General features: G+C 46.2%; 1 protein-coding gene across 13 annotated transcripts in view; it reads right to left on the minus strand.

The window, feature by feature from the left end:
- The window catches only part of znf536 (zinc finger protein 536), a 666,926-nt gene that overhangs the window by 383,363 nt on the left and 259,103 nt on the right, over positions 1-24,460 (minus strand). For all 13 annotated transcript variants that reach the window (XM_038806596.1, XM_038806605.1, XM_038806604.1 and 10 more), the window contains one exon: positions 497-2,656. In XM_038806596.1, the coding sequence (XP_038662524.1) occupies positions 497-2,656 (2,160 nt within the window). The remainder of the gene's footprint in view (positions 1-496; positions 2,657-24,460) is intronic.

Below are 24,460 nucleotides of genomic sequence, written 5' to 3' on the forward strand. Positions count from 1 at the left end.
TATGAATTATAAATGTTGCCTGTTGTAAATATACAAGAATCCAATATCTCTGAAAACCAAATAGAAATTGGAACATTTATTACACTCAAGAGAAACACATGCACATCTCATAATATTCTTCAATAAATTCACATCCCAACCTTGAGAGATAATTGGCGATCGGTGTATTTATTTTAAATTGCAAGAGAAAGGACATGGACCAAGAAGTAAACAAAATAATCAAGGGAGACAATTCACTTCCATGGTGGGCCCAGGCAAGTGAAGAAGTGTTGAAATCAAATTTAAAATGTCCGAGTCCACCGACAGTGTGCCAGCGGTTGACAAATTGTAATAATCATAATACCGTTGTCAGTGGGAAAATGCTAAGGTTTAGACTTTCTGAACAAACATTTGGTTGAGGACAACCCATGGGTAAAAATCTTTGCCAGCTTGATAACTTTGAGGAGTTTGAAATGTAATATGAAAACTGTAATGGAGAAAAGCATTCTTACGTTACCTGAAGAAGAAGGAGAAGATGGGTTTGGACTATCTTCTTGTGTACTTCCTGTCACGGAGAAGCCACCTGCAGTTGTGTTATCCTCAATTACATTAGATGATCCAGGTGTCGTTGACCTGCTAACTGACTGGGAATCTTGGTCACTTCCAGATCCACGTCGCTCATCCAAAACAGCCTGGACACCTTCATCTCCAGGCTTCTTACCCTTCTTATGCACTCTGGAGTGGACAACAACTTGATGGTAGGTTCGAAATACTCTGCCACAGTCTGGGCATTCAGTTGGTTTTTCTTTCATAGTTCCATGATTCTGTCCTAATCCGGAGATTTTAAATTCCAGATCTTGACTCATTCCTTGTGCCATGAATTCTCTGCCTCCCATTAAATCATCTTTACACGAACCGTTGTTCGGGTTACCTCTTTTCGTGCCATCTGGTTTCTGCTTTGATTTATCCCCAGCCACAGAAACAAACTCTCCTTTCTTCTTGTCAAAGTTGACGCCTGCACTGGTCAGATTCTCTTCCTGACCAGGGTGCAGATGCTTTTTTGGCAGCACAGCCTGCTCCATTGCCATTCCTCTCGTCACCAGCTGCCAGGCCTGGTAGCTGTTCACTGGATCAAACTCTGCCACCCGGGCTACTGCTTGCAAACGTTCCATGCAACTAGCCTTTAAAGGAGGTGCCAAGGTCAGGCATCCCAGTAAGGAACGTTTTTCTCCTTCCACTACACCACGGGTTGTGTTACTCATGGGCACCAGTAGCTTCCCAAGCATTTCCTTTTCCTTCCGCACAATTTCGGCTTTACTATAATGGAGCTGACTTTGTTCATTTAAACTCAACTTATCAGGTGATAAAAAGCCACTCTGTAAACAAGATACATATGCTGAATAGACATTCGAGTGGGAATCTTGCACCATATTATTTAGAGTCACAGGCACCTCTGGGTCACTTTGAGTTGTGTTCTTTACAGCTAATTTGTTAAGATGCACCTTCATGTGGTTTTTGAGAAACCACGGCTCCTTGAATCGTCTTCCACAGATTTGACAGCTATGTTCAAAAGAATCCTTGTGCTTTCGCATGTGACCTTTCAGGAACCAGGCCTGGCTGAAGACCTGACCACAGACTTCACAGCGAAATTCATTGCTAGGTTGCTCTCCATTCCCACTTGACCCTTGACCTGGAACTGACTCAGCAGTTATGTGTGCTTTCTCCACATGGCTGATCAGGTCTTCCTCCTGAGAGGCAGCAAATTCACAAAGGGTGCACTTGTAAGGTTTGTGCAGTATTCGAATATGACGGTCCAGCTCCTCACGTTTCTTAAACTTCCCCTTGCAAAAGGTGCACCTGAATCCCACAATAGCAGCTGCTGGTTCTTCCTGTGCACCCGTAGGCTTGGGATTAGAGATTGTATTAGAAACATCCAAACTACTCTGACTGGCTGGTAAAGGCAAGCTGCTGGAACTAACAACAGCCTGATGCTGCTTCCCATCAGCTCTTGGCTGGCCTAAGCCACTTTTCATCTGCTTATCTCTCAGGATGGCCCTTTCTTCCAGCTCATGTAGAAGCCTATTTTCTTCCCTGACCCTTCCACGACCTTTCCCAAGATTCCCAAGTTTGTGAGTGCGAAGATGAATCTTCAAGTTACCTTTCTGAGCTGCCCTGTGATCACAGTAAGGACATTTGAATGGTTTTTCTCCAGTGTGAGTGCGCATATGGAGTGATAAAATGCTGTTAAACCGAAAGCGCTTGCCACATATAGGGCATGGGTACTTTCTGGATTTTTTTGCATCATCTTCTGTGCCATTCATCTGTGAAATGATGCCAAGGTTCTGTCCATTTAAGAAGTGCTGTAAGTCAACTCTCCCATTCAGACCCAAGTTCGTGTCAATGTCTGTATTTAGCTGATTTGCGAGCATGGCCATTTGGTTGCTGATTGGCTGGTTAGCCACAGTCATGTGATGCTTTTCCTCCAGCGAAATTGCTGCTTTCTCCTCAGGCATTTGTCTGGTCTGAAGTTCGGGGAAGGCATGTCCCAATTGTGTTGTCAACTGATGCAGCTTCTGCGTTATTGGATACTGGCCATTTAGAACCGGTTTGTTAAGCTGGACATCAGCTTCAGGCACTGCTGAAGATACACCAAGGCACAAACTTGCTTCCTCCATTCCTAATATCGAAAACAAAAGGTTTATGTTAAACAATAAGAACTTAACATAAACACAGAAAAAATGTTACTGTACAAAATTGCAATTTTATTTTAATACAATAAAACTTGGATCTAACATTTTGCTGGCTTCGCAGCTCCATTTCTGGATTCTAACAATATAGAACAATGAACTCCTTTTACACCAATTTCACAAAACACAGATAAAACTTCATGGCCTTGATTTCAAGCCATCAAATGAAAAATATTCAATTACGCTTCTGTAAATTCGAGTTTAACATTTGATTTCCTCCTTATTATTCTCTTGATTATTAACATTTGCGATTCTGAATAATCAATGAGCCACACTGAAATTACTCCCTGTTCCTGCACCTACTTTATCCAATTTTGTACCTTTATCATGCTGAGATAAAATGGCCTAAGATGTTTACCCTTTAATATGTTTGCAGCTTAAGGTTATTTTTTCCCCCAGAGTCATGCAACGCCATCTTATACGCATAACAGTAAAATTAGAAATGACTGAATTGTCGTTTAGAACATATTTCTGCAGTGAAATTAGGTTTCTGACTAAAAATTAAAGGTGCTTTTGTTCTGGTTAACTAGCATCTTTCAAAGCTGATTATTTTGGTGTTGTGCATTTGGCTGCTGCAACACATGATTATACTGTCATCATAAAAAGCCATGAGTATTTGCAACTAAGCTTCAAAAAAGATATCTTAAATTTAAGAAATTCAAATATCGAAAGTAAGATCACAAATGTTTAATAATACACAAACATTTTACTTTTCTATGTTACAAACAGTTTGGCATGTTTCAAGGCATTGGCAAAATCATTTGGAACATGCACCCATACCTCTTTAAATGGAGCACATCCTCATTTGGATGATATAACACGTCTCAGTTACATATGTAAGGACACAATTAGCTGCCACACAGAAAGTTAAAAGACCACTGTGTATTTTGAACTTCTTCTACCCCATTCTGCTGTTTTAATACTGTCAGCCAGACCACTTTTGGCTGAAATATTTGCTCCCGCACCACTTTGGTAGTAAAATCAAAATTCCACCAAACTATTGGGTGTGGCCAAGTCCTTATACATCCCTGCTCTGAACAGTTTGGTCCACTTTAAAACAAGGCTCAGAATATACTAAAGACTGGAAATATTATTACTGCAGTAGGACAACCGATATTATGATAAACCTCTGTCGGGGTCATTGAGCAGCTGAAAACATTTCAGCAAAAATAGACCAAGGATTTAAACTTGCATATTAGCCCAGAGGGTTGAGATACTGAACAAGGACATTTTATTTTTTGTCTGCTAAAATCAACATTGTGAATGTTTTGATGTTTAAAATAACAGTGAACCACAAATATGCATCATCTCTATGAAGTTTACTCCTTTGTGCAATATATAGCATTAAATAAGGTTCAAAGCGTTATGATTTAATTGGTTATGCTGAAGCTATACTAGGCAATCCTAGTTTGAAATAATAAAAAAACAAGAGTCTGAAGTGCTAAGTTTAATACAACTGTGCGTTGGGCATTAATCCCACTACAGCTCCTGCTTCAGATAAAATCCCACATAGCTAGCATACTATTCCGAAGATCAAATATTGTTCCAACAGAAATGCTGTATGAATTGTATATTAAAAATCTGCTCTCTTCCACATCTCAGAGCCCCATTCCTCCATGCAGTTGGGGAGATGGACATATGGGCTGCCAACATTAGCACAGCTCTGTCATATTGCCAGCATAATGCAAGAGTACTAAGAAGTGATGAACAGTGTCAGTTTTCTCACCTAGTGGCCTGGCTAACAACTGATAAAACCTACCACATATGCTGGTTACTGGGTTTCAGTGTCAGCAACAATTGGAGCATGAACTTACGGGAGCAGCATTTGAGCATCTAGTTTTGTTAGCTGACCATCCAATATATATTTCACTAATCACAGTCAAATTCATGCGTTTGAAATACATTTCTGAAATGCTGTTTTTAATCGTATTATTTGGAATTTTCCAAACCAGAGGGAAAAGTGTAGTCAAGTAAATAGGTGACTAATATTCAGTGGTTCAGATGAATCCTTATCCTGATTTCAAAAAGCACTGAGTAAAAAGTTCAGAAACGCGAACTTGCATGATCATTGAATATTTAAAATAGTGTCACGTTAAAATGAGAAGCATTTTTCAGCAAACATTTGCAAGTAGACTCTGAATGACTCACCGCAATTTAAACTGGTGCAGCATAAAATCTGTACAGACCCTGGCAATAAAGATTGATTATATAATCTTTTTTCATTATAATGTTATCTGTTATGAATCTGTGATTAGAGATTACAGTAATATATTACAGCAAACCATACCTGACAGTTAACCCCTTGAGAACCAAAGCACTTTTTAGGTTTCTTTCGTTCTGCTACGGTTTTATAAAGGTTGCCCTTTTCTCCTAATTTGTCCCTTTCACTGCATGTATCAACTTTTTGCTGTTTCTGCAGAGGCTGATAATCATTAGTATCTCATCTCAGTGAGCATTATTAATTTGACAGCAAATTATTCAACCATGGCCGAGGGCGAGAGAGAAGTGGTAGCAGGAATTGGGGGATATCGGACTGGACTCTGAATACCGACTTTGGCAGAGCTTTATATATGGTGGCCGGGACAGGGATTTGGAAGTCCCGGGCCCATTTCTGGCAGTCACCATTTTTACCAACAGGGGAAAGGGATTGGGGTGTGAATTGCATACACCCAAAACCAAATCTGTTGGGACATTTGAAAATAGTGTCGAGTTTATTTGGATCAATTTTTCGCTCCTCCAACAGCCTCAACTTGCAATATGTATTCCATGACTTAAAGGTCAGGGCATAAATACGTCTGAAACCTCATCTAACATGTGTAAGCCTTGTATAGAACTGTGCAAACTAACAGTAAACCTTAAGCCTTAGTTCTGGCATTGAGGTCGGTAGCTGACCTCAGAGAAGGTGTTAGGCTGCGGGAGATGTTCACAGACTCGCTAGCTAGGGGCACGTTGCCACCCACGTTAGCACAGGCCTCAATCTCGCTGATACCTAAGAAAGACAAAGACCCAACGGAATGTGGGTCATACAGACCCATATCTCTGCTGAATGCAGACGCCAAAATACTGGCCAAAATCCTAGCCAAAAGGCTAGAAGACTGTGTACCTGAGGTGGTCACAGAGGACCAGACGGGCTTTGTCAAAGGTAGACAGCTTACCGCGAACATCAGGCGCCTGCTGAACGTGATAATGACCCCCTCCGGGGAGAAAACACAAGAGGTGATCGTCTCCCTGGACGCAGAAAAGGCCTTCGACAGAGTCGAGTGGAAATACCTCATAGAGGTACTGGAGCGGTTCGGGCTTGGAACAAGGTTCACCGCTTGGGTAAAGCTCCTGTACAACGCTCCCATGGCGAGTGTACAGACCAACAATACCAACTCCCAATACTTCCAGCTGCACAGGGGCACCAGACAAGGATGCCCACTGTCCCCGCTGCTGTTCGCACTAGCAATTGAACCGCTAGCAATCGCGCTCAGGGCAGCAAAAAATTGGAGGGGGATCCGAAGGGGAGGTAGAGAGCACAGAGTCTCACTCTATGCGGATGATCTGCTCCTCTATATCTCGGACCCACAAAGCAGCATGGACGGAATCATCGCGCTCCTGAAAGAGTTTGGAGCCTTCTCGGGCTACAAACTCAACATGAGCAAAAGTGAGATCTTCCCAGTACACCCGTAGGGGGGGGGGGGGGGGGGGGGGGGGGGGGGGGGGGGGGGCAGCACTAAAGGGGCTGCCGTTCAAACAAGCCCGACATAAATTCCGCTACCTGGGGATCCAAATAGCCCATGACTGGAAAGGGATCCACAAATAGAACCTCACCAGCCTGACGGAGGAAGTTAAAAAGGACCTGCAAAGATGGAACACACTCCCGCTCTCCCTCGCGGGGAGAGTTCAGACGATCAAATGAACGTACTGCCCAGGTTCCTCTTCCTGTTTAGATCCATTCCGATCTACATCCCCAAGGCCTTTTTCAAAGCGCTGGACAAACTCATCATGGCGTTCGTATGGGGGGGTAAAAATGCTAGGATCCCAAAGAAGGTCTTACAAAAAACAAAAACCAGGGGAGGGTTAGCCCTCCCGAATCTACAATTCTACCACTGGGCAGCAACAGCCGAGCGAGTAAGGGGATGGATCCAGGAGCCAGAAGCTGAGTGGGTGCGTGCGGAGGAGGCCTCCTGCATGGGAACCTCCCTCCGGGCCCTCGCCACGGCAGCACTCCCATCCCCACCCAAAAAACACTCCAGCAGCCCAGTGGTGACAGCCACCCTCCAATCCTGGAACCAACTGCGGCAGCAACTTGGCCTGACCAAAATGTCGAACAGGGCTCCCATCTGCAACAACCATAGGTTCACACCAGCACTGACTGACGCCACCTTCAAAAGGTGGAGGCAGGACGGGGGGACACTGACAGTCAGGGACCTATACACGGACGACAGGATCGCAACACTGGACGAACTGACAGAGAAATTTCAGCTAGCTGGGGGGGAACGAGCTACGGTACCTGCAGCTCAAAAACTTCCTACGAAAGGAGACAAGGACGTACCCACAACCGCCACGACAGACACTACTGGAAGACCTACTGGACGCAAGTATCCTAGAGAAAGGGAACTGTAGTGACATGTATGACCGACTGGTAGATAGGGACGATACCGTACTGGACGCAACAAGGAGGAAATGGGAGGACGACCTGGGGATGGAGATAGGGTGGGGACTCTGGAGCGAAGCACTGCATAGGGTCAACTCCACCTCCACGTGCGCAAGGCTCAGCCTGACGCAACTAAAAGTGGTACATAGAGCCCACTTAACAAGAACCCGTATGAGTAGGTTCTTCCCGGAGGTGGAAGACAGATGTGAACGGTGCCAAAGAGGCCCGGCCAACCACGCCCACATGTTCTGGTCTTGCCCCAGACTCGTGGAGTACTGGACAGCCTTCTTCGAGGTTATGTCCAAAGTGGTGGGAGTGAGGGTGGAGCCATGCCCGATAGTGGCGGTCTTCGGGGTTTCAGAACAGCCAGATCTATTCCTGGGGAGGAGGGCGGACGCCCTTGCCTTTGCCTCCCTGATCGCCCGCCGTAGAATCCTGTTTGGCTGGCGGTCAGCAGCACCGCCCAGAGCTGCGGACTGGCTGTCCGACCTCTCGGAATCTCTCCAAATGGAGAAAATCAAATTTGCCATCCGAGGGTCGGACGACGGCTTCCACAGAACGTGGGAGCCATTCATGCAACTGTTCCGGGACCTATTTGTGGCAATGTACAAGAGGAAGAATAGTCGGGGGAAGGAAGGGGGGGGGGGGGGGGGGGGGGGGGGGGGGGGCTACAGGTTCGTTACGGGGGTTCGATGGCTAGCTAAGGCCCAAAACCAAACTAAATAAACATGTTGAGGGGGGGGGGGGGGGGGCGCAGTTACTACTACGAAGATGCTTACCTGTAAATATGTATGTTAATTTTTGCGTGTTTGTTTGTTTTTTGTTTTTTTTCTCTCCTAACAATTTGTAATTTGTTCAATATAAAATATGAAAACTGAATAAAAACATTTATAAAAAAAAAAAAGAGAAGGTGTTAGGGTGTCTGTGAGAGAGAAGGTGCTGACCTGTGTGGCCTCTCTGGATATTTCCCTGCTTCAGGTGGCCAAGTAGACTACCAGGCTGATGAAGGAAGAGTGTGTAGTTTAGGAAGGAAGCTTAAAGAAATGGATTCATACAGCTATAGAGGCAGAGCAGCAGCAGTAACATGCAGCCAGAGCCATGGTACCCAGGCATGACGTGGCAAACCCTCTAGCGAGAGGAGCAAGAAGGAGGGGAGGCGATATTAATCTTTGTGAAGGATGTCCGGTAGCAGAATAAATTTCCTTGACATAACTGAGAAGCAGTGCAGGCAAAGGCCGCAAATGACAGGAGAAATGGTTCAAGAGATCTCTGCCATGGTGAAGGAAGTCTTACAACACCAGGTTAAAGTCCAACAGGTTTGTCTGCAACACGAGCTTTCAGAGTGCAGCTCCTTCCTCAGGTTCACCTGAGGAAGGAGCTGCCCTCCGAAAGATCGTGTTTGAGACAAACTTGTTGGACTTTAACCTGGTGTTGTAAGACTTCTTACTGTGCTCACCCCAGTCCAACGCCGGCATCTCCACATCATGGTGAAGGAAGACCTTGCGCCTTGATCAAATGGTCCCCATGCCCCGCCTGTTGCAGTCAAGGTCAACCTCTTTCAACCACTTTCAACCTCTGCTGTAGATATCTACTGCATCTCTCAATCAGCCACCCAACAGTGCATCACCTCCATCACCGATGTACACGTTGGGGAAACATCAACTTCCCCACAGATTTGTCATTGCAGACACAGAGGGCAAGCTGTATCACCTTCATGATTGGCTGTCCATAAGTTCAAGATCTGATAGATTATACCCTCAACGTTATCAGAGCATTGTCGCAGCAGCTGGAGAGATTTAGGAACAGAAAATTGTTCTATTCCATCAATATGCCGGTTGTCTGCTACCACACTGGGCCTTCCTGGACATAAATGTAGGTTTCCCTGGCAGCTGCCCAACTCTCACAGTTGTCACAGCTGTCACAACATTTCCAGCGCAGCTCCAGGTCAGTGCTTATTTTCCAGGGGACAGAAGATATGCATTAAGGAGGTGGCTGCTTACTCCCTCACGTCAACCGGAGACGGAGCCCCAACATTACTAGATCCTAGCCATATGCAAATGAGGACTGTCATCAAGCTGGCCATTGTCCTCTTATAGATGCAGTTTTGAAGCCTTGACCACTCAATAGGGGCATTCCAGTACTCGCCTACAAGGGGTCAAGGATAATGGTGGCCTTCAATGCTGCATAATATGACACAGCAAAAGTGCATTCATATTAAAGGAGCACAGGCCAGAGAAGAAGCAGGGAAGGCAGGGAAGACTCCCACACCTCAAATAGAGATGCCACCAGTGAAGAGGATGACAAAGGGAGACATCCTGAGGGGCAGGCCCAGGAACCACAGCCAGATCCATACAGAAGGGCATTGTCACAGGTGAATACAAAGGTGGTTCTCCAAAGGTAGCCCTGAGCATATTCAGCACCACATGCCCAGAAATCTGTTTCCAGATAAGTGTCCAACAACACTCGTGCTGCACATCTTCCAGGAGATCCCCATCTCCAATAAGACAGAATGTCAACAACTGCCGTTGACATTCACTGGCATTACAATGGCTGAATTCCACCTCGTGGCTAGCCAATGCCTGTCCACCATGCCAAGAGTGCATGTGTGCAGTGTGAGGCAACCTTCAGTACATGCAGATATGAGTGCTGGGCCAACAGAAATGGAGCAACTCTACACTGTGCAGGACAAAGCCGCACATGTGAGCGCCACACCATCCAGCTCCCCTGAATTTCACCCCCCCCCCCCCCACTACCGCCATCAGCACACAGTGCCGTCAGTGTGTGACCTACACAACATGCAGTGCAGCAACTCACCGTGCCAGTTCACCAGCCCACAGCCTCTACCACCAAAGCTCAAAGGCCTCATTCACACGGAAGCTCCCACAAATGCAATCTTCCCTCAGAGACACATGTAATCCGGACCTGTGACAGAACTGTGCTTTCACTGAGGCAGGGTTGAAATCATGTCACTGCCTTCATCAGACCACTGTGGGTAAACGCACATCAGGTGGACTGTCACTTCTCATGGTATTTGATCAGCACAGAGTCCTGTTTTTAGGGCACATGCAGCTCAAGGCCAGTGCTTTCCTGGGCTTCTAATGCACTGCCTAACCCTCTGCAACATTCTGGCCCGATGACAATGAACAAAGTGTGCTGGTAAGTAAGTTTTCTCACTTGGTAAGGTGCTACACACAGTCTGTTTCTGTTCACATGCCGGGACCCAAGCACAGACTGATGTTGCTGGGGCCGCAGCATGAATGCCAAGTGGGTTCACCTTAAGTGCGTGCACACCAACCGGGTGTGGTGTGTTCCCCAGCAGACATGCCTCTGGTAGCCTGCTCCCTCTCAGTCACACAAGTTCCAATGGGTTATGAAGCCGGATATACTTGGTTACCCATACACGGATACATGAGAGATGAAAGGATACATGGTAGCTCCACATGCAGAGTGCATATCCTTGAGATAAAATGCTTATATGATTTACAGTAGAGTGTCTGGAGCTTCAGGGGCCGCCAAGGTGCAAACATCTGCATGACCAGGTTTGTGAAGCTCTTCCAGTGAGTGACTGTGGTGTGATCATTCCTTACACAAGTTCAATAGGCAGCACAAAATCTATAAATTCCAAAGGATACCCATGATGGACCACCTCCTGCAGCATGAGCAACTATTTGGCCAATGATCACAGTTTCTACTCATATGATTGCTTTCTGAAATCTCTTCCGACAAACCTTGATGAGTCCTGCAACTTCCTCTGACTTGGCATGGTGCCGAGGGCAGCTCTTTACATTGGACCAGAGACATGAATGGCCCTCCTCTTGATTGGGGCCTGCCTCCATCCCTGATCACCTGCCCAGGTCAGTGCATCTGGCTCCATTCTGTCCCTACCTCCCCGACCAAAAAATAGTGCATAAAGAGATGCTTTATACTGAGGCAGGTCTGCCAAGTTGGGAAATTTTGGTCGCAAAAATGTGGCCCGTTATAACTAAGCCTGATTCTCTTCTAATCAACAGTGAATCATAATGTTTACGATACAGAAAGACACCATTTGTCCCATCGTGTTTGTGCCAGCTGAGAAATGAGCCATCTAGCCGTGCCCTACTTTCCAATATTCGGCTCATAACCCTACAGGTTACGGCACTTGAGGTGCATATCCAGATACCTTTTAAATGTGATGAGGGTCTCTGCCTCCACGGCCCTTTCAGGCAGACCCCTGACTACCGTCTGGGTGAAATTATTTTCCTCAACTCCCCTCTAAACTTTCTATCAATTACTCTAAATCTATGTCCCCCTAGTCACTGACATATTTGTATCCCCAATGGGGGTCACTGGATATTTGAAGAGAAAGGGAATTCTAGCATACATTCCCCTCCCTTGCCGAAGGTACAACACTTTTTGAGACTCCTCATAGATCACGGGATGAAACTGGAATGCTCAGCTTCTCACTGAATAAAGACACCCACATTTTTGAGAAGACTATCTTCTATGAAAATTAATATTTTCAAATAATACTCTTCTGAATTGTAACAATAAATTTCATAAAATGTACCAATGGAAGTTCAAAGAAATTTGAATACTGAATGGGAGGCATGGTGGCACAGTGGTTAGCACTGCTGCCTCACAGCACCAGGAACTCGGGTTCAATTCTAGCCTTGGGTGACTGTGGAGTTTGCACTCTCTCCCTGGTCTCTGTGGGTTTCCTCTGGGTGCTCTGGTTTCCTCCCACAGTCCAAAGAAGTGCAGATTAGGTGGATTGGCCATGCTAAATTGCCCCTTCGTGTCCAAAACGGTCAGGTAGGGTTACTGGGTAACGGGAATAGGGCAGCGTGTGGGCCTGGGTGGGGTTCTCCTTCGGAGGGTCGGTGCAGACACAATGGGCCGAATGGCTTCCTTCTGCACTGTAGGGATTCTATGACTCCATGATTTTATGAACCTGTACACAATATTTCTGCACATATTACTGATGGAGAACACCTGATTCCAGTCAGAACACCTGAGTTTGTACCTTGGGTCTGTTCCTTATTCTAACCGAGGTAACCTCTGTAGACTGGTTTTACAGTTTCTACACCAAGCCACTGCATGGAACTGCTAGCGATGGCAGAGCATTGCATCTCAGCAGCAGTAATCAAACCTTGCCTTGTAATAAGAGCCTCCTGTTGGTTTAGACAAAGTTGCATTGTCTGTGGCCATACAGTGCTCCAGACTGCAGACTCTCTCACCTTCTTGGCTGAAGGAAGATATTGTGGGGATTAGAGAATAAGAGAAAGACTTGCATTTACATGATGCTTAAACAACCACCCGATACCTCAAAGGGCGTTACAGCCAACAAAGTACTTTTGAAGTATAATCACTGCTACCATGTAGGAAACAACCAAAGTGAACAAAAGAAATTACAGGAATTATATTTTTAGTTTTGTGAGAAGCTGAAACTACTTGTTCTTCTGTTCTGACACATGTAGTTCTGTGTTTAAAGAAACCTCACCATGATGTTTGGCAGCACAAAATCGGTTAACTGGTCATTTTTCAGGCCTACACTGTAATTTTAGTGAATATGTTTTGTAAAATTCCTAAATTACAAGAAAGAACATGTGCATCAAATCTAATTTCTTAATCAGCTTTCTTCCTTTACGCCAAATCTTCTCCCGTCCTTCCTCTTCATTATCTCATGTTAGTGACACGTTGGGCATGGGAGACCTCTGGTACCATCTTTTCTAATTCCCTTTCATCAACCCCAGTGAGCGCGAGGAAGCTCCTCACCCCTCACAGCCACAACACCAGCCTGCCCTTGTCCAATATCTGCACTTTGGCATTTTCCACTTGGTATTGATGAGCAGCATTCAGGCAGAATGATCATGGCTGACTTTCCCGCTTCCATCCCTGAAGATCCTGACTGATCAGCACTGATCATGGATTGAACCTCGTGCTTTCACCCTCTGCCTGACTCGAGCCATGGGGAGCATTTTGTATTCCATTTAAAAAAAACTTCCGTAAATATTTAAATATTATTCATTAATTATTAGTTAACTAATACCACTAAACACAGCAGGTTATAAATATGTCATAAAATAAAAGCAGCTAATTAGAAAACTCACACTATGATAACTGTTGTGAAATCCATTAACATTCATATTTGAAATGAGATGGCCTATTTAGTTCAATTAAAATACCAAAATTTGTTTTTTTTTTAAATTCTATGAAAAGCCAATGCAATTTTGACATTAGAGAAGCATGTCTAGAAATGAAAGGACAGCTGCAAATTGCAAATACTTCTTTGGATATAGGCTTAATTAAACTGCTGTCTTCTTTTTCACTGTCCATAGAAAGTATCAGCTTTCGTAGTGATTGACTGAAACTGTCAAATCCACTTATCTCTGATTCAGAACTGACCAATAAAGTTTACGTCTCGTTTTTCTCTTGTTTAATCCGGTTGTCTTGATACAAGTCTATGAAAATTATGGGAAAAATATAATTCCTGTATAATCATGGAGTAGCCATAATTTAAATGCAAGTCATATAAATAATATCAGTGAAATGTAGAAACTCTGGGTTAAGAAAACAGCAGGAAAATGCAATATTCTTGCGTTGCCTGTGGATTCAGGTTGTGGAAAGTCACCACTTATTTTGCAACAAATCTCCACTTCAGAGATGATTTTATAGAACAGGTGCAGGCCTCAAACCAATTGTTTATCCTCACACATTTAAGCTTTCCTCTTGGTGGAACTTCTTTCTCACACATTATCATCACACAGCAACATAAGAAGATGTGTTTTAACAAAAAAGCGTCAATCACAGCACGGTAGCATGGTGGTTAGCAGAAATGCTTCACAGCTCCAGGGTCCCAGGTTTGATTCCTGCCTGGGTCACTGTCTGTGCGGAGTCTGCACGTCCTCCCCGTGTGTGCGTGGGTTTCCTCTGGGTGCTCCGGTTTCCTCCCACAGTCCAAAGATGTGCGGGTTAGGTGGATTGGCCATGCTAAATTGCCCGTAATGTCCTAAAAAAAAAGTAAGGTTAAGGGGTGGGGGGTTGTTGGGTTACGGGTATAGGGTGGATACGTGGGTTTGAGTAGGGTGATCATGGCTCGGCACAACATCGAGGGCCGAAGGGCCTGTTTTGTGCTGTACTGTTCTATGTCTATGTTTAAAGTTGATGCATGGGAGACGCGCTTGAGGAAGTCAGAAAAACAGACGTTGCCCATCCAATCAGAAATTAATTCTAAATGATAAAAGGGCTCATGTGCCCCTCATTGGGCTCATGCCACAAAGAGTAAAATCACCAATATTGAAATATGCCACAATTAGAACTGAAGAAATGGATTACACGCCAGGCTTTCAAACCAGCATGTCTGACTGATTGGAAGATACACAACATGCTATTAAAATTGAAAAATAGGACTCTGTAGTTCAACAAATGCAGTAATTGGATCAAACTTTGCTAACATGGACTGATCTAGACCCCACAGCAAATAATAGCTACTTCTGAGCAGCTTCTGACATGGAAGCATATGACAGAAATACAGCAAAGTACTCGAGCAGACACCATGCCAGAGTCCTCACAACTATCACAGCACATAACAGACACTCGCGAATCCCCAAACAAAAGATTTAAGTTAGTGACAGATGGCAATATAGACAACTTTTATCATGCCAACCGGTGCAAAAACACCCAAAAGAAAACCAACATCTCTGATCGCCTTCTTCTGATAAGACAAAAAAACCTACCAGTTTACACGGCCCCAGGTGAGCATCATACCTACATGTTTTTCCATCGGCAAAATGAGCACAATGTGACAAAATCTGAGACCATATCACTACATTCTATTTTGCAAAGCGCTGACAGGCACCCCTGATCCCACATTCTGAATATAAGGTGGACACAGGGCTGCACTTTAAAAAAAAAATGTTGCATTGAATCAAAACAAAGATTAAATCAAATGTGGAAGGAGGTGCAAGCCTTGTTGAAAATGCTATAGACAGGAGGAAAGACAAACTATGTCAAAGGTGACATTATAATTCAAAAATAAACTTACGAGCACAAATACCATATTATGCTCTGGTATGTGAAGTGTTAGAGCTTCACAGGCTCGAGTAGAGATTGAAACATAGCTTTAAATAGTAAAGAATATAGACACAAATTCCTAGCCTACACAAGTAGATTTACTGAAGAAAACATGGAACAGCACAAATCCAAAGGAAATACATCAAGCATTTTCAGCTGAAATTAAACCTAAGTCCCAGTAATGGCAGACAGATATTACTTGTTTATAGGAACAAGAACACAAGACACAATGGGCGAGATATAAGAGTCATTTTGGGCCCAATTGGTGGGGTGTTTCTCGACGGCCGAATTGGCGAGATCGCGGCCCGTACTTAATGGCTCTCAGTGCCAGAAATAAGCCCCCATGAGCATCTCGCCATTACTGGCTGTCTTGTCTGATTTTGCCAACCTCACACTTCAGCGTCGCGCCACAAACAAGGGCGAGCTGCTTTTAAATACTCCCCTATCACTCAGCCCCAGTCACCACACAAGCATGGCAGCACGCACACCTGCTCCTCGTTTTGGAGTTGCCGACCTCGCCAAGCTTCTCGATGGTATCGATGCGAGACGAGATACTGTGTTCCCCCGAAGGGATTGGAGAACAAGCAGCAGGATCACCAGTGCAGTCTGGGAGTCAGTGGCAGCGGCTGTCAGTGCGGGCAGCTTGACCAGGAGAACTGCCGTCCAATGTAGGAAGAAAACCAACGACCTCCACTGAGCTGCAAGGGTAAGTTACCACCTCTCTCCTGGCATCAGTTCCACTTGACCCCCTCAAATTCCCAAACATTGGTGCCACAAATCACTGGCTGACACCTCCGCCCTCCCCACATCCGATCTTCATGCTCGCTCCACAGAACACACTGGCACTCATCAACACAACCCCTTCATGTCCAGGTGCAGTGCCAACACATGCCATCTGCGAGGGGGGATGGGGGGGGAGTGGGGGGGATGAGTGCCAGAGATTTGTGTTCTCACCCCCGATGAGGAATGAACTCTGGGGTTTACGGGATTGACCGAGGAGAGAGCTGTTATTGTCAGCGAGGTTGGCCTTGCCACAGAAATGAAGACCCACTGTCCTTTCACTCAGATGACATGTCTCTAGTGAGTAGTTCATGTCAGACAAAATTATTATTCTCTCTCACTGACCACATGTCCATTGTCTTGCAGGATCTCCATCTGATGAGGCCAGGTGACCCAGAGTCATTCACCTTGCCCACCCCCCCCCCCTCCCCCCCACCACCATTCCACCACGTCCCCGCCACCCAAGGATCTACCTTGGAGGAGAGCTCTAAAGAGACCACCATCGAGGCATCGCAGCTGTCACCCCCACCTTCCTCCAGCGCAGAGACACACGTTTTTTACGGCGAACGGCGATTCTCCGAGCCCGATAGGCTGAGCGGCCGGCCCTTCACAGCCATTTCACCATGGCAGCAACCACACCTGGTCGCTGCATTCGTGAAACGGGCGCCAGATGCCCGTTTGGGGCATCTAGGGGCCCGATTTGGACGGGAGCACCGCCACTGTGCTCGGGAGGAGACAGGCCCGCGATCGGTGCCCACCGATCATCGGGCCAGCGTCCAAAACAGACGTACTCTTTCCCCTCCGCCGCCCGGCAAGATCAAGCTGCCACGTGCACGGGTTTGTGCCGTCCGCACGGTGAAGTCATCCGCGCATGCGCGGATTGGAACCGGCAACCCGCGCATGCGCGGATGACTGCACATTCTCGGCGTGACAAGGTCACTGCCAAGAAAGACGGAGGCCCGCTCCTAGCCCCCCGGGTGGGGGTGAATTAGGTGCGGGGAGCGGGCTCCGAGGCCATCGTGAACCTCGCCGAGTTCACAACGGTCTTCACGAATTCGGCCCCCTGCGGAGAATTCCGCCCTCTGACTATCAACCCCTGTCTATGCCTCTCATAATTTTATAGACCTCTATCAGGTTTCCCCTCAACCTCCATCTATCCAGTGAAAACAATCCTAGTTTATTCAACCTCTCCTAATGGCCAACACCCTCGAGTCCAGGCAACATCCTGGTGAACCTTCTTTGCACTGTCTCCAAAGCTTCCACGTCCTGCTGATAATGTGGTGACCAGAACTGCACGCAATACTCCATATGCGACCTAACCAGGGTTTTATATAGCCGCAACATGATTTCCCCAACTCTTGTACCCAATGCCCCGGCTGATGAATGGAAGCATGCCATCCATACGCCATCTTAAATACCTTGGCCACCAGTGTTGCCACTTTTAGGGGACTGTGGACCTGCATGCCCAGATCCTTCTGTATGTTAATGTTCCTAAGGATTCTGCCATTTACAGTATAATTCATACTTAGATTTGATCCTCCAAAATGCATCACCGTGCATTTGTCTGGATTAAACTCCATCTGCCATTTCTGTGCCCAAGTCTCCAATCTATCAATAACCTGTTGTATCCTCTGACAATCTTCGTTACTATCAGCAACTCCTTCAATCTCCGTGTCATCCGCACACTTACTCAATAGACCAGCCACATTTTCCTTCAGATCATTTATATATACTACAAACAACAGAGGTGCCAGCACTGATTCCTGCGGAACACCACTAGCTATAGATCTCCATTCTGAAAAACACCCTTCCCCCGCTTTTCTCTGTTTTCTATAACCAAGCCAGATGTGAATCCATCTAGCCAGCCCACCCTGAATGCCATGTGATTTTAGTTTTTGTACCAGTCTGCCATGTGGGACCTTGTCAAATGCATTACTAAAGTCCATATAAACTACATCCACAGCCCTTCCCTCATCACTTTTCTTTGTCACCTCTTCAAAAACTCAATCAAGTTGGTGAGACATGACCTTCCCCATACAAATCCATGCTGCCTGTCACTAACTAGTCCATTTTTCTCCAAATGTGCATATATCCTGTCCCTCAGTATCTTTTCCAAAAGCTTCCCCACCACTGATGTCAGGCTCACCAGCCTATAATTTGCTGGACTATCCCTGCTTCCTTTCTTAAACAAAGGAATAACATTGGCTATTCTCCAGAGCTCCAAAACCTTGCCTGTGGCCAAAAGTATGTGAAGATATCTTTTGAGGCCCCAGCTATTTCTCCACTTGACTCCTGCAGTAACCTGGGATAGATCCCATCCGGCTCCAGGGATTTGTCTACCTTTCTGCAATTTAAGATACTCAACACTTCCTCCTTTGATATATTGAAGTTCTCAAGAGAGTTCACACACCTAACGCTGACCTCAACACCCACCATGTCCTTCTTCCTGGTGAATACTCATTAAGGATTTCACCCACTTTTTGTTGCTCCATGCATAACTTCCCTCCATTGTCCTTGAGTGGGCCTACTCCTTCTCTTGCTCCTAATATATGCATACAAAGACTTGAGATTCTCCTTGACCATGTTTGCTAAAGACATTGGATAAAAGGAAATTACTGTGGATGCTGGAATCTGAAATGAAAGAGAAAATGCTGGAAAACCTCAGCAGGTCTGGCAGAATCTTTTAGGGAGAAAAAAAAGCTAACGTTTTGAGTCCAATTGACAAAGAGTCATTGGACTTGAAATGTTAGCTCTTTTCTCTCCCTACAGATGCTGCCAGACCTACTGAGATTTTCCAGCATTTCCTCTTTCGTTGCTAAAGACATTTCTTGGCCCATTTTAGCCCTTCTAATTTCACTTTTAGGTTCCTTCCTACTTTCACTGTACTCCTCAAGAGCTTCGGCAGTTTTCAGATGCCTAGATGTATCATAAGCTTCTTTTTTCCTTTTGACTAAGTTTACAATTTCCGTTGTCACCCATGGTTCCCAAATCCTGCCATTTCTATCCTTCCTTTTTGCAGGGATATGCCTGTCCTGCACTTCTATCAACTGGTCTTTAAAAGCCTCCCACATGCCTTCAAATATCCACATTCCCCAGTTCACGGCGATTCCAGTGACACCAATAAGTCAGCTGGGGCCCCTCCAGCTCTAGACCCCCAGAGAACTTCGACCAAAGACACAGAGCGTGGAAGGCAGCAATCGGCCTCTATCTCTGATGTACATCCTGGGGACACTACAAGGTAGAGCAGTGGACCATGAATGATCAAGAAAATAGAGGATCACTGAGTGGACACAGATGGGGGCGGCACTATTTGTAGCTAGGGGGAATGGAAATGCCAAGTGTTGCCAAGTGAAGCATGTTATACCTGATACATGTGAGCCTCTGTCACATTCACAGTGCGCCTGCCTGCAACCCCACCCCATGTTGCCCTCTGCTCTCCCCACCACCCCGCCCCCTGGGCACAATGTCCCCAATACAGACCTTGTTCATAGAATGGGCGTGTGCGCAGAAAGACAGCAGTCAGTCTTTGGCACAACCTGGGGAGCACCAGAGCTAATCTCACAGCGGGTTATGACTCTCCTGCCCTGTATATTGACCCACTGACAGTGCTGGCAGAGGCCTATCACACTGGGGTGATGTTACAGAGACCCTTGGAGGGTGGAACATGATAGTCGGGGAGTGTGTGGGGAGAATGCTGGAGGCGTAGGGAATAAGGGAGAGGGGATTATGGAGGGGGGGGAAGGAGGATTGGAGGGGTAGAAGTGTGGAGCCAACAGACGAAGCTTCATCCTCTGAGAATCAGGTGGTCCTCCAAGTATGCTGGACCCTTGCCAGCACCTTGTCATCCATCCTCAAGCTCCTCCTGCAGTTCCTCCACGGGCACAAGCACCATCCACCATCCCCTCCTGGTCTGCATCCTAGTGATGGCAGAGCATCCTGCAGCCCGGGAAACTTGGTGGGCATGGTCCAGCTCAAAGTTGATATAGTCTGCTGCCTGGGTGTACAGGGCATCCGTGACCTCAGGGATGCACTTGTGGCCTGTAGTTTGTGATATGCCACACAAGTCCCCGATTGAGACCTGGAATGATCCAGTTGTATAGAAGGTCAGGGCTGCAATGACCTTCACTGCCACCAGGAGCGGGTGTCTTCCTCCTCTACGGGGTGCCACATCTATGAGGATGTGGCACAGATGCCGCACTGTCTCCTAGTTGAGACAGACACCCCTGCAGCACATGCTATCCGTCATTTCCTAGAATGACCAATCATGTCTGTACATCTTGGGCTGTCGCTGATGTCCCCTTCTGGGTTGCTCCGGTCTGATGGGCAGCCAGGTCTTCAGGATGTGCGGTGGCCCCCTGCACATGGGGTGCCACCTCAAACCTATGTCGACGCTGCTGCCTTCTCCGGCGTCTGGCTGCCTGGTCTGCCACCAGCACCTCGAGGGCAGCCTCTGTGGGAACGTCATAACCATCCATATTGTTATGTCTGTAAAGAATTGGAGAAGAGAGACCGACACTCAGTTACGGCCTCCCACCCTGGAACTCTCAAATCCCCCAAGTTTTCCCCACTCTTACATATCCTGCCTTCTCTCAGAGTGCCATCCACGAGCCAGTTGTGCTGGAAAACCTCACTCTGCACACTCACCCCCGGCCACAGCAAGTGTCCTGAGACCCCAGACTCCTGCCAGGAACATTATGGAGACTGTGCTCAGGTGCCCTCCCCTGATCCACACACTCACCCTTTGGTCAGGAGGATATGGCCAGTGCTGAAGCCCAGCTCTTTATGTGTTTGATTGTTGGCTGCTGCCTCTATGATGCTGACGCTTCTAGTGCTCAGGCAAAACTGTTTAATTGAAGTGATATGTGATAATCATTGCCTGAGACATGGCATGTGTACCCATGAGAAGCCACTTGAGAATATTTTGTTTATTAAATGGTCAACAGTAACAAAGATTTGAAAATTAACTACGTAACATTCAACATATCACGCGAACAATTAAACAACAAGGAAATGTCACCATTTCATATTAGTACCAATACAAAGCTATATCAGCTCATTTCCACTGAAAGAAACAGAAATACAGTATCACTCCTCACAGGTTCCTCAACAAAAATGGAGGGTAATCTTGAGAATGTGTTGTCAGGTCCAGAACTTTGTCATAGAAATGATCTGTCCATCAATGTGTGACTTGTTCCACGTAGCAGTGCCATTCTCTATCCTGGAGTCACAGCTGTGCCGGCCCTCCCACATGACCCAATCTCACCGGAACCAAATCCTGGCATGCACATATTACACTAGAGCTCTAGGGACAGTTGAACATCCTTAACATCCAGCGTGTTTAACCCACGGTGCCAGTTCCATGCAGCACTCACCACATCAACAACAAATCCATCATCAATCTACGAAAATATTTCTTCTACGGCATCAGCAGGTGGCCTATTTGGATCAATGTTGTGCACCAGGTCCCGCGGCATCAACCTGCTTCAAACCAGATTGCCTTCTGAGCCCGATGTGCCAGGACCCAGGTATCTTAGAAAAAATTGTCCTTCCGTCCGCCTACAGAAAAGGAAGGAAACAGCAACAGCAGCCTCCAGGCATCTACAGCCACCAGCAGGAACAAACAGCAAACACAACCTGCAGCTCTGAAGTGCTCTCACAACTAACAAGGCCAATTCCTTATTAGCAATAGCCTTCAGCTGTGAAGCTAGAGGTTGCTCCCAGTCAAAGAGAGTGAAAGTGACCTTCAGCTTATAACCAAGAAAAGGGCTCAGTCCTGGAAGTGTTTGGTAGGACAGACACACAGCAGCTGTAGTTGCCCCTGTTATGGGTATCCACAATATTTAAATGTGGCTTGATGGCCACACAAACAAAAAGCCCCTCCCCCCCCCCCCCCCCCCCCCCCCCGCCCAGGAGTGACACCCGACTTGAACGCTTCAGCGCACCGACCAAGCGCAATCCAAATCCCCTTGAGTGGTATCCCATCCTTCCTGAGCACTGGCACAGCAGCTCCAATGCCCTTGAGCTGCATACCAGAAAATGGAATTGGCTACTCACCTCCTCAGTTCCCCTCAGCAGCCATTACGCCAGCTTGATGTTTTTAAAAAGGAATACTAAACAGCACCCACATGATACCTTGCTGGGGATCTGGTTGATTCCCGGGAAGCCGTTACATTAGACTTCAGTCTCGCGAATGAGATGGAAATGAATGCAAAGGAGGGTTAATGATATACCTGCCATATTTGGGCTGGAACATGCCATCGGGAGCGGGCCGGTTAGCTTGCGAACTGATTTACGTCCGACGCTAATTTCGATTTAGGCTTTGCACACTTTTTAACCGACATGCCCAGATCAGCGCCGGACACAACGTAGTGGTTAAATCATGCCTAATATTTCTTCCTACCTCAATATAAATGTAGAGGATTAAACCTGGATGATGTTGGTTTATTGGCCTCTGTAAAATCAGTCACTCAACAAATTATCATGGTAACAATATTGAGAACACACTCTGAAGTGCAACCCAAGAAAAAAGATAGCAAATAATTCAGTTTGCACGCACTTTACAGAAAAACTAAATGAGATTGAAATCCTCACCATCGGCATTACACAGATTGCTGGCTCCAAATTCCTACAGAACATAAATTCCGTCAACAAATGAAACAAGCAACTCCTACTGAAAATATAAAGAATGGGTTGAAAGGAAAAGATCCATTGAGCCTCCTTCAACCAAACCTGCCTGTAATCTTTTGCATAAAGCGTCCTTATCTTCTAGATTTTTACTCATTGAAACACAGCACACCAGCCAAAAGCAGCCATTAAGATTTCACAGCTGTTTTTAAGTATCTAGTGGAAGTTTTGTAGGTTGAGGCCGAGGAAGATGTCAAACCATCCAACCCTTCACAGCGTGGATCCAAAAGATGTTAACACCTCGGCCTCACCCACATAGTCAAGCACCAGTCTCCTGCTAGCTGACTGGCAGAAGGAAGCAACAAAAGTCCCCTGGGACCAAAAGGAATCTTCGCTGGCAATCAGTTCAGTGTTTAGGTGGTGGTGTTGGGTGGCATTGCAGTCAGGGATTGTAGCGAATGCCAAGGTTTCCTTGTCCATTCTGATTCCACCTGACCAGGGCCTCTTCTGGCTTCGCCACCTCTTGTGCCAGGCTGGCTTGGTGAGGAATCTGCTTTAGCTTCACCATACCAGCATCCAGTTATCATTGTAATGTGATCTTAGCCGCATCATCAGAGCCCAATGCGCAAAGTAGGACCTCACTGACATCTGATAGGTGATCTTCTCACCTGTTCAAAAGGATAGTTAAGATTACAAGCGGGGGATTGGGGTGGGTACACTTCGCTGGTCATTTTAACTACCCACTCATCTGGTTTCTGTGCAATGGACAAGGTTAATATCATCCTTAAATTTTTATACAGTACAACAGCAGAACAAAAAATAATCTATTGTTACAAGCAGTTCTTACTTCACCTTCCTGCAACTGAATGTTTCTACAGTGTTCAGGTGATGCAGTCTGTATTTTCATAATGTCAGAGAGTCTCCATTGTGGCAAAAATCCTGTAAATGGCCAAAGTTTCTTGTCCTGCCCCTGAACCAGGCATTTCCCATCCTTCTGGGGGCAGGACTGGAGTTAGGCTAGAGTTTGGGTACGCATGAATTGAGGAGGCAGCTGGGCATTTAAATTACCAGCTGCCTCTACTGAAGTGGAATTTTAGAAACAGTGGCGTGTGGAATCCGGAGTGTGCAGATTAGAACAGCTAAGAGGAGATCTGAACTTGGTGCATGTTTTGTCTCACTAGGATACCCCTTTGGAGAGGAAAGCGATCCTTAATAAGAGAATCCTGGGACACATTTGGAAGAGGGAAGGCACCCTTTGGGATTGTGTAAAGTGAACATGATTATGCACTCTTTATGTGCAAAATATTGGAACTATCCAGCTATCAAAGAGCTTTTCAGCTGTTGAGGAATGGCCTAGCTGTAAAGGAGCAGTTAAAAAGCTGCCTAGCTGGCAAGGAACTGTTAGCTATCCAGCTATTATGGAACTGTCTAGCTGCCCAGAAACAGTCAAGGAACTATCCAGCTGTTCAGGAACAGTCCAGCTGTCAAGGAACTGTTAAGGGGATGTCCAAGATATGCAGCAAGTATCAGAGCTGTCAAAGCTTTCCAGGAAATGTCATAGCTGTGAACGGTCTGTCCAAGGCTACTCGGTGAGTTGGCATGAAGTAATAAGAGAAAAAGGTGGTGGGAGGGGACATGA

This window comes from Scyliorhinus canicula, chromosome 9, assembly GCF_902713615.1.
Source record: "Scyliorhinus canicula chromosome 9, sScyCan1.1, whole genome shotgun sequence".
Classification (NCBI taxonomy): Eukaryota; Metazoa; Chordata; class Chondrichthyes; order Carcharhiniformes; family Scyliorhinidae; genus Scyliorhinus; species Scyliorhinus canicula.